The following is a 10,746-nucleotide window of genomic DNA, read 5'->3' as shown; positions in this document are numbered from 1 at the left end:
CCCAGGTCTTGCTATGGAACAGACAGCTGACATGATTGCTTCTGAATGTCCTCTCTGGCATTATGGAGCTTGTGAGGTCTCTTGGTCTTCTGAGGATCTCCAGGCTATGAATCAAGCCAGACAAAGACTGGCATGCAAGTGGCACAATCCCACTCTGAAGCCAACCAGACACTGCTTGGAGCACACAATTATGCTCACTATGTGGCAGTGCAGGCTACAAAAAAGGCTTATTTTGCAGCTTGCATTGCATCCTGTAGTAGCAGGCAGGCAGAGTTATTTATGTCCATCCCTCCTTCTCTCCCTTTTAGTTTCTACCAAAATAAAACATGTAAATAAGGAAATAGTGGAAAATCTTTAAGCTTCAGAATTCTTGAACTGATTGGTTTCATATGGCGTTTTCTAGCTGAAAATAAAAGGCAGAATACATACATTTAGTTGCATTATGGTTTTTCATCTTTGTTCAATGTTTATAAAACTTCAGTAACTTGCTGGTGGGAAACTGTTCCCTTCTTCCAAAAGACCTATTGCAACATGTGGATTCTGCTAGATTTCAGAACGTACCAGAAGCTTTGCCTACCTTGTTTTCTTTTACAAGGAGAGGAGGAGGTGGGGGCAACCCCATTTCATGGTTGCATGTATATGTAAGGGTGAATGTGGAGCTTTCAGCACCACCCTTTGAACAGACTTTCTAAGACTCACTTGTGTCTCCTGTGTTTCAGGTGAGTACATTGCCTTGTACCAGAGTCAGAGGGCTATCCTAAAGCAGCGCCACCAGGAGAAAGAGGAGTACATCAGCCGACTGGCCCAGGACAAGGAGGAAATGAAGGTGAGCAAGGGATCTCCTCCCTTCCCACCAAGGGCTCTTTCTGACACAGTACCGGAAGGGAGTGAACCGGGCTGGCTGGGGTATTGTGAGTTTCACACTGTTACTGAGGGCACCAACCACCCTTCACTCCTGCACCTGGACTGCAGTGCTTACTGAGGCAGATCTCCGATTGAAGGAGGGTCCACTGTCTTTATTTACAGTTCCTGGCACACTGGAAGAAGACCCTCAGGCAGAGTCTGGCTCACCCCATTTAAAGGAGTAAACTGGTCTCCTGTTGAGCTCTGGGCACCTGTTGTTGTTTGTTGTTGTAATCTGTGACCTTCCTGAACACCTCTGTCTGCCTGCATGTACAAAGCCACTTCCACTGCTTACAAAAAGGTTTCTTAAATTACTTGGAGAGCTTTAAAAGAGGAGTAGACAAATTCATGGAGGACAAGACTATCAGTGGCTATTAGTATGATGGCTGTGTTCTGCCTCCACAGTTGGAAGTGGTATGCTCCTAAGTGACAGTTGTCGGTAATTGCAAGTGGGGAGGAAACTGTTCCACTCAGGTCCTACTTTGGTCCTTCCCATAGGCATCTGGTTGGCCACTGTGAGAACAGAACCCATCCAGCAGTCCCTTATTATGTTTTTATATGTGTCCTGTACATAGATAACAGGAGACAAAGGGGAAGGAGAGGTTTGGGCTTGATAAGAAGGGTGATTCAGAATCGTGTACCTCAGATGAAAATAAAACATAGTTGACTTTCCTTGGTCAGTTAAATTAAGGTAGAACGAAGAAGTAGTGGTGGTACAAGCCTGGATCGAAGGGGAAGAGTACACCTCCAATGTTGCTGCTTTAGCTCTAAAGAAAGCAATGTATTTGGAAACTTGCTTGTGGGAGCACCAAGGTTAAAAGTCTTTGCAAATCAATGTTCATGCCTTTGTGCTCCTGGTGGTGCTAACCCACTTGGGTCCATTATGAGAACACAGGAGAGGGTGATGTTGGAAGAAAGCAAAGGAGAACAGTGACAGTGAGCATGTGCAAAGCAGAGGCGATATAGATGAGCAGAAAAATTAAGGACCTTGAGGACTAGAAGCTTGAATGCTTTAAAAGCTGTCAGGAACCAATTCCAGGGACATTGGAAGAAGAAAACCTATTCATTCTAATGGGAGGTGGTATGGTGCATGTGGGACACACAGGCGGCTCTTGGTGATTCCGTTTCCCTCTTTATACTTCTCCATTGCAGATGAAGTTACTGGAGCTCCAGGAGTTGGTGATGCGCTTGGTTGGGGAGAAGAACGAATGGTATATAAAATACATGGAGATGGCTCAAAATGTGGATCCCCAGTCTGACCCCAAGAGTGAAGCTGCTCTTACAGCAGCGAGGCATGTTGAGCTGAATGCTACCGTTGGTGAAGGTGAGCAGTGGTGACAACCAGTGGGGGAAATAGCTGCGGTATCTTCATGGGGAGTTCTAAGCTTAATTTCAGTGTCTTGGTTTAGCCCCAGAATTTGAGAAATATCAGTAAATGTCTCTGTTTTTGAACTTGGGCAGAACTACTTTCTGCTCTCCACAAGCAACAGAAACCATTTACCACACACTAGGGTTGAGGAGAGAGTTTTAACCTGAGACCAAACATTTCTCTTTAGAAGTTAAACAGTGTCTGCTATCTTGCCTCCCAGGGCTGCGAGAAGTGAGTTTGGCAGATGAGCCAGAACTGGAATCCACCGCTTCACAATCCCACCCATCACACACTGACAACAAAGCTCCCCAGCCTGCTTCACAAGACCCCACCGCCAAGCAGATCATGCATCTTCTACGTGAAATTCAAAACCCCCGGGACAGGCTGGGCTCCCTCTTGCAGAACCCCTGCATTCCCTTCTTCTATCGAGCTGATGAGAATGACGAAGTCAAGATCATGGTGGTGTAACTTGGCATGGAATCTCCAAGGACGTAAAGTGCCCCGTGTTTTCTGTCCTGTAATCTTCGGTTGCAGCAAGTGTCACACATGGTGGTTGAGCTCAGTGGAATTTGAGTGCCAGGCATCCTGAGCTAGTCTTCCCCTTTTGCTCTTCCTGAGCAGATAATGTAGGGCTGTCATGTGAAGTTCAGGAGAAGACTTTGGTTCTCCTGGCTTCTGCTTCAGGCAGCCAGTCAGTTTCCTCAGTCAGTGACTTTTGTTCCATTTGTCATTGTAGCCATCAGCTCAGCACCTTTCTGTTAATTTATTCCAGGTTTAGATGGTTTGGATCCTCTTTGTCCCTTACCATAGATCTCTGTCTTTTTGCTTTATTGCACAGTTGGCCTCCTGCCATCTTAATCTCTAGCCCTCCTTAAAACAGAGAGCTCTGCAAAACATTTTCCTTTTTGTCTAATGACTTGGGACAGGCAGTTCAGGGGGAGAATCTGTCTCCTGTTACCCTTTTGGGGTTGGCTTCTGGCTTTTTGGTGCAGATGATCTGAGAATGGGATGGAAATGTGGCTGCGCTTTTGAAGGTGACATAGTTTGCTGTCTCTGTTGGATGGTTTTAATTTTTTAAGATGGGGAAACCTTTCTCCCCTCTTCTTTTTTAAAGGAAATCACTGAAAAAGCATACTTTTATATTAATCTCTGGAATTTCAACTACCTTTAATTGGATCTCCTTTCTTCCTGGTTGGGCAGTGGATTATTTTAACAGTGAGCAGGGTTGTTTGAAATATTTTTTTTATCTCCTGTGGTTCTAATACAGAACCAGGCCAGAGATTTCTATGCAGGAGGGTGTGTATCATATGTTGAGTGAAAAAGGCATTCAGAGCAGGTGCATGAGGGAGGGACAAAGATTTGCCCCATGTCTAGCTTGAATCCTACTTAGGAGGCCATCTGTGCGAGATAACTTTGTACATTTGCATACAGGCAGCAGAAGTAGCTGGCTGGTGACATAGCTGCTTGTTTGTGACCAGGGTCCCTCCTGGAGGTGAAAAGTGCTAGCAAAGTGGATGGGTATTGCTGTTGCATTGCACCTCCTTGTAAGTCATTTTGCCAGTCGCTTACATAATAGATTGTTGTATCTTCATCAGAGCCTTTCTTTCCAGTAGAACCTGCTAGAAAAAGTCCATCCAAAGGAAAAGCACACAGGGAAGCTTCTTAAAATGTAAGCTTCATCCTTCGCCAGTTTTTCAGGAGAGCACGATTGTAGATTTAAATCACTGCACTCTTCCAAGAGATTGGCACAGCTGTGATGTCAGTGTTACTCCCTCAGTGCACTGTGTTGGCACTACAAAGTGGGCTTGCGAGCTCCTGTTTGCACGAATGTACATAGTGTATCTGTGTAACATTTTGTATATACCTTGAATAAAGAGGAGAAAAGTCTTTGGGCAGAATTTCGGGCTGCCAGAAGTCATCTTGTAATCTTGTATTTTAAAAAAAAATCAAATTCAGTGGCGGGAGCCAGGAATGTGATTTAATATGGAACATTGTGAAATATTTATTGGGTGTCTGGTTTCTGGGAATGTGAAAGGAAAACCTTTATTAGAGAGAACTTGCATTCTATTGCAAAGATAATTTAATCCTGTTACAAATTTGTTCTTTCTGAATAAACCTGTTCCACCTATAGCACACTGTGTGTGGTTCTTATGTTCTACAAAAGATGAACAGTTTCCCTTATTGTGCAGACATGATTGAGATGTATGCATGTTGCATTCTGTTTGTCCTTGCTGAAATGGTCAGCCTTCACCATTAAACTGTGCTTTTCTCCCAGGAATGGGAAGAGAAAAAATCTAGTTGCTGCTAGGGCTGGGCAATGTACAAGTGGTACCTCGGGTTACAGATGCTTCAGGTTACAGGCTCCGCTAACCCAGAAATAGTACCTCGGGTTAAGAACTTTGCTTCAGGATGAAGTGGCAACAGGAGGCCCCATTAGCTAAAGTAGTACCTCAGGGTAAGAACAGTTTCAGGTTAAGAATGGACCTCCGGAACAAATTAAGTTCTTAACCCGAGATACCACTGTATCAATATTGTCCCAAACCAGTCTGAAGTCCACCTCGTGGTAATGGTTTCATAGTATTTGATGTGGTGATATATCGTGAATCACAATGCGTGCATGTGCTATGCAAAAATCACGATGTGGGGAAAACCATGAGTTCGGTCGTTGCTCCTCTCCTCATTCCTGCTGCCCCTCAACTCTCCTCTGCCTCCTGCAACGAATCATAAGAGCAGGTGCTGAAGAAAGCAGCCTACCCGGGAACTTTCCTCATGAGCTTCTTGTTTTAAGTGCAGGCACCAGGCTGGTAGGCGGTTGAGGGAGACGCAGTCCGAGCCAGCTCCAAGCTTCTTGCTGGGAGTCCCTTTCCTTCCTCTTTCTTTGGGCTATCTCTGCCTGCCCACAAGACCTGACACCCGAGCCATACTGGGGTCCTCACAAGAGCAGGAAGCCCTTTCGGCCTCGACTCCCCAGACCCCCTTCCAGTTGTTGCCCAGCCCTGCCATTTGAGCTGCTGCTGCCCTCCACTGGGGCTCTCTTGGAAGTTGCTGCTAGTCCCGTGGAAAAATAAACTGGGTTATTTACTTCTGAGTTAAAGAAAATAAAAATAAACCTTGCCCTCTTGTTTAAGTATCCTTCCTCCCTTCTGGGTGTGTGTTTGTGTCTCCCTTGTGTCTATTAGGGAACATTTTAATAGAATCATAGAATCATAGAGTTGGAAGAGACCACAAGGGCCACCGAGTCCAACCCCCTGCCAAGCAGGAAACACCATCAGAGCACTCCTGACATATGGTTGTCAAGCCTCTGCTTAAAGACCTCCAAAGTAGGAGACTCCACCACACTCCTTGGCAGAAAATTCCACTGTCGAACAGCTCTTAACTGTCAGGAAGTTCTTCCTAATGGTTAGGTGGAATCTTCTTTCTTGTAGTTTGGCTCCATTGCTCCGTGTCTGCTTCTCTGGAGCAGCAGAAAACAACCTTTCTCCCTCCTCTATGTGACATCCTTTTATATATTTGAACATGGCTATCATATCACCCCTTAACCTCCTCTTCTCCAGGCTAAACATGCCCAGCTCCCTTAGCCGTTCCTCATAAGGCATCGTTTCCAGGCCTTTGACCATTTTGGTTGCCCTCCTCTGGACACGTTCCAGTTTGTCAGTGTCCTTCTTGAACTGTGGTGCCCAGAACTGGACACAGTACTCCAGGTGAGGTCTGACCAGAGCAGAATACAGTGGCACTATTACTTCCCTTGATCTAGATGCTATACTCCTATTGATGCAGCCCAGAATTGCATTGGCTTTTTTAGCTGCCGCGTCACACTGTTGGCTCATGTCAAGTTTGTGGTCAACCAAGACTCCTAGATCCTTTTCACATGTACTGCTCTCAAGCCAGGTGTCACCCATCTTGTATTTGTGCCTCTCATTTTTTTTTGCCCAAGTGCAATACTTTACATTTCTCCCTGTTAAAATTCATCTTGTTTGTTTTTGCGCAGTTCTCTAATCTGTCAAGGTCGTTTTGAAGTGTGATCCTGTCCTCTGGGGTATTAGCCATTTTCTCACCTTGCGTTTGATATCTATGCTACGAATTACTCCTACAGCTTTAATTTTTTTGAAAATGTGCTAATTTACAAATTACCTGTACTATAAAATAACAGTCGTAGCAATATGTTAAAGGGAAGTTAAATTTTGTAAGTTTTAGACCCCTAAGTAGTAGCAGTTGCCAAGGGATTACCCGGGTTGTCTCTACAGAGTTCCATCCTTATTTCAGACATTGTTCTGTATCCGTATATCGCAATGTTTAGCTGTTGATATATCACGATCCTGAAACCAGACATCGCCCAGCCCTCATGCAGCCCTTTTCCTTTCTGGCCTCTGTGTATGTCAGATGCTCATTTCAGTCTGTCGATCTCCACGCCGTTTCAAGTAGCAGAGCCTTCTCTGTTATCTAGGAGAGTGCATACAAGCCCTGCTTTTCCTGTAGGTACTTCATGCTGTTTCCAGTCCACCATTCTGTTCTCATTTTTACATAGCGCTATGCTGTTTCAGCCACCCAAAAATCCTAACTGCCCCTCTAGTGGTGGAGCCCCAGAATTGTACAAAAAGGTACAATGGAACTACTGCGCTTTATTGTAGTTCTTCTAATGATGGTTTCTGAGAAACGAAGGTGTCCTTCAGCTGTGGGCTTTTCGGGGCTTCTGTTTTGTTACCTCAGGAGAGCCATCCCTTATCTCACTTTAACCAACACATGTCTCTCATGTGGAAGGGGTTTGTGAAGACGGAACAATCCTTACTCCCCGGACATAAGCAGCGGGGGTGTGTGTGTGTGGGTGTGTGGGTGTGCATGCATGCATTTCACTCTGCTATTTTGCTGCAAGTGTATTGCGTCTCCTAAGGACGGACGGAGGGCTCTGGGACCCTGCAGCTTCCTTCCCATGCCAGGCGCCTTGCTTAGCCGCAGTGCGGGATTTGGAGTGCTGGATGTTTCTCTGCACATGGTGCTGACGTAAGGTGGTGTGAAATTGAGACGCTCCAGTTGGGGGCGCAATTGAGACGCTCCAGTTGGGGGCGCCAGATATTGGCCTCCACAGGCCGCCATTTTATGGAAGATTACAAAGGCCCTTCCATTTTGTTTGGCATTGGGAAGAAGGCGTGACAGAGGGAAGGGCTCTAGGACCCTGCCAGAGCCTTCTTTCCAGAGTCAGGCACCTTGCTCAGCTGATTAAGAGTGGCGGCAGCAGTTTTCCGCAGGGCTCTGATCTGAGGTGGTGTAAAATTGAGAAGATCCGTTTCGTCTGGCTTTGAGAGGGTGGTGCAAGGGCTCAGGTGCTGCCAGAGCCCTGACACTGCCTTCCCAGGGTGAGAAGTGGTGCTCAGGTGCTGCAGGTTGCTATTTTATGGAACCTTACAAAGTCAATTTTGTTGGGCTTGGGGAGGGTGGCTGGACAGAGGGAAGGACACTAGGACCCTGCTGGAGTCCTGGACCCCCCTTCCCAAGTCAGGTGCCTTGCTTACCCGCATGTGGGACCAGCAGCTTTCCTGCAGTGCTTAGCCGAGATGGCGCAATATGAAAAGTCTATTTTGTCTGGCTTTGGCAGGTCTGCACAAGGGGACTAGGATGCTCCCGGAACCCTGGCACTGCCTTCCAAAAGTCTGCCCTGCCTTCCCAGAGCCTTGCTTAGTTGATTAAGAGTAGTGATGGCAGTATTCCTGCACACAGCTTTGATCTGAGATGGTGCAAAATTAAGAAGATCTACTTGAGGACTTCAAATATTACAAAGTCCCATCCGTTTTGTCTGACTTTTGGAGCGCTCACCTTCCCAAACCGGAAGCCTAGGAAGTACTTGCCCTGCTCTGGGATGGAGAGAAGGGCTCTAGGACCCTGCCAGAGCCTTGGAGCCTCCTTCGCAGAGCCAGGCACCTTGCTCAGCTGCAGTGCAGGATCTGGGATCGGGCAGTTTTCTTGCACAGGGCACCAGCTGAGATGCAGCATTATTGAGAAGATCCATTTGGGAGTCCCAAATATTGACCTCAAAAGATTACAAAAGTAATTTTATCCATCTTTGGGGCAGCAGCACAAGTGCTCTGGAGCTCTGGCACTGCCTTCCCAAAGCTGGGTAAACTTTATAGATTGCAGCTTTGCACAGGTAGGGGTATGTGTGTGTGAATTAATAAAGGACGTGTGGGTTTTCTTCACTCTCCATTTATTTACTTCCCACTGCCCTGCCCACACAAAACTGTGATCTTACACACTGCAGTTTGGAAAGCTCTGCAGTAGAGCCTGAGACTAAATCTCAGGGTTTGTAGTTTAAGCTCCACATTGTGCAAATAATTAATGCATTGCAGGGGCCAGATGATCCTTGCAGTCACTTCCAGCTCTACAGTTCTATGATTATGGGATGTTGGTGGCACCACCCAATTCAATCAGCAGTTTAAATCCGCAGAACAGGGTGCTTTGTCCCAGCTCCTGCCAATCTAGCAGTTCAAAAGCATACCAGCACAAGTAGATAAATAGGTACTGCTGCAAGCCGGAAGGTAAACTGTGTTTTTGTGTGCTCTGGCACTTGTCATAGTCCTTTGTTGTGCCAGAAGCGGTTTAGTCATGCTGGCCACATGACCTGGAAAGCTGTGTACAAACGCCGGCTCCCTTGGCCTGAAAAGCAAGATGAACGCCACACCCTAGTCACCTTTGACTGGACTTAACCATCCATGGAACCTTAATATTGACATGATTTTATTATCTGAGTAGATTTTCAACGTGATCCACCCTGCTATATAGGAAGACATTGCAACTTAAGCATAATGCACAAGTTTGGGTTCTGTGTTGATCTCATTGTAGGCCAAGCAGGGCTGGACAATGGGCTCTGTAGTGTGGTGAATGCTTCCATCTGTGAGAGAGAATTCCCTGAAAGAGGCAGTTATCAAACCACTTTATTTTTTTTTTAAAAAAACACCATTGGACTCAGCTACTATGACCCGTCTCAAACTTTCCATTCCTGGGCAAAGTGAGTGAGCCTGTGGCACATCTGGAGGACCATGGTCATGCTGGTCAATGATCTCCAGCTAGGGACAGAGGTGAAAGCTGTTTCCTTCCGCTCCCTCCTGGGCCATGTCCAGAAAGTGGTGATGAAGAATGAGTGTTTGGCCCCCTGGCCTCTCACTTGTGGGGTGCCTCAGGGCTCCATCCTCTCCCCCATGCTTTTTAACATCTACATGAAGCCGCTGGGAGAGATCATCGGGGGTTTGGGCTGGGTGTTCATCAGTGTGTGCATGATACCCAGCTCTACCTCTCTTAAATTGGAACCAGTGATGGTGGTGAAGGTCCTGTGTGGCTGGAGGATGGATGACAAATAATGGACTGAAGTTGAATCCAGACAATAAAGTGTTGTTTCTGGTGGGCAGGAGGCAGGCGGGACGGGGACTCCATGAATGGGGTAACTGCCCCTGAAGGACCAGGTACGGAGCATGGGGGTCATTCTGGACTCACAGCTGTCCATGGAGGCGCAGGTCAATTCTGTGGCCAGAGCGGCTGTCTACCAGCTCTATCTGGTATGCAGACTGATCCCCTATCTGCCCATGCACTGTCTTGCCAGAGTGGTACATGTGCTGGTTATTTCCTGCTGGTTATCTCCTGTAGAGCAATGTGCCCTATGTGGGGCTACATTTGAAGATGACCCAGAAACTACAACTAATCCAGAATGCGACAGCCAGATTGGTGATTGGAGGTGGCCGCCGAGATCATATAACACCGGTCCTGAAATACCTACATTGGCTCCCAGTACGTTTCTGAGCACAATTCAAAGTGTTGGTGCTGACCTTTAAAACCTAAACGGCCTCTGCCCAGTATATCTGAAGGAGCGTCTCCACCCCCATCATTCTGCCCAGACACTGAGGTCCAGCGCCAAGGGCCTTCTGGCGGTTCCCTCATTGCAAGAAGTGAAGTTACAGGGAACTAGGCAGAGGGCCTTCCTGGTAGTGGCACCCACCCTGTGGAACACCCTCCCATCAGATGTCAAGGAGATAAATAACCCTACAACTTTTCGAAGACATCTAAAGGCAGCCCTATACAGGGAAGTGTTTAATTTTTGATTATGCTTTTATATTTATTGGAAGCCACCTAGAGTGGGCAGGGTACTACTACTACAACTAATAATAATAATAATAATGTGTTGGCTGCCAAAATCACCTGCCAAGGAAAACAGCTGAGTTTTTCTTTTTTAAGAACCGTGGAATCTACTCCAATTAAAGTTGTGTGGAGTTTTTGTATAGAACCTTTTCTTGGTATGTGTAAATAATACCCCAGTGAGATGCTGCACTTTCAGTGGATGGTGATGCTTCCTTTTAAAAAACCCATACAGAATATGTGTGTGTGTGTAACTGTAAAACCAGGACATCAACCTATTGCTCCTGACACTGCCATCATGTGTGCAGCTCTCCATTTGTCTTGCCACAAATAACTTGACAGCATTAAGTATAAGAGCC

The 10,746-nt window shown here is 46.5% G+C and overlaps 1 protein-coding gene across 6 annotated transcripts in view; it reads left to right on the top strand.

Moving 5' to 3' along the window:
• The window catches only part of GOLGA2 (golgin A2), a 51,616-nt gene extending 47,214 nt beyond the window's left edge, over positions 1 to 4,402 (top strand). For all 6 annotated transcript variants that reach the window (XM_081179676.1, XM_081179675.1, XM_081179672.1 and 3 more), the window contains 3 exons: positions 720 to 826; positions 2,056 to 2,227; positions 2,493 to 4,402. In XM_081179676.1, coding sequence (XP_081035802.1) covers positions 720 to 826; positions 2,056 to 2,227; positions 2,493 to 2,740 — 527 coding nt within the window. In that variant the 3' untranslated portion in view covers positions 2,741 to 4,402. The remainder of the gene's footprint in view (positions 1 to 719; positions 827 to 2,055; positions 2,228 to 2,492) is intronic.
• Positions 4,403 to 10,746: the final 6,344 nt, after the last annotated feature.

Source organism: Podarcis bocagei (assembly GCF_964188305.1).
Source record: "Podarcis bocagei genome assembly, chromosome: Z".
Taxonomy (NCBI): Eukaryota; Metazoa; Chordata; class Lepidosauria; order Squamata; family Lacertidae; genus Podarcis; species Podarcis bocagei.
This window is presented reverse-complemented; position numbering and strand designations above follow the sequence as displayed.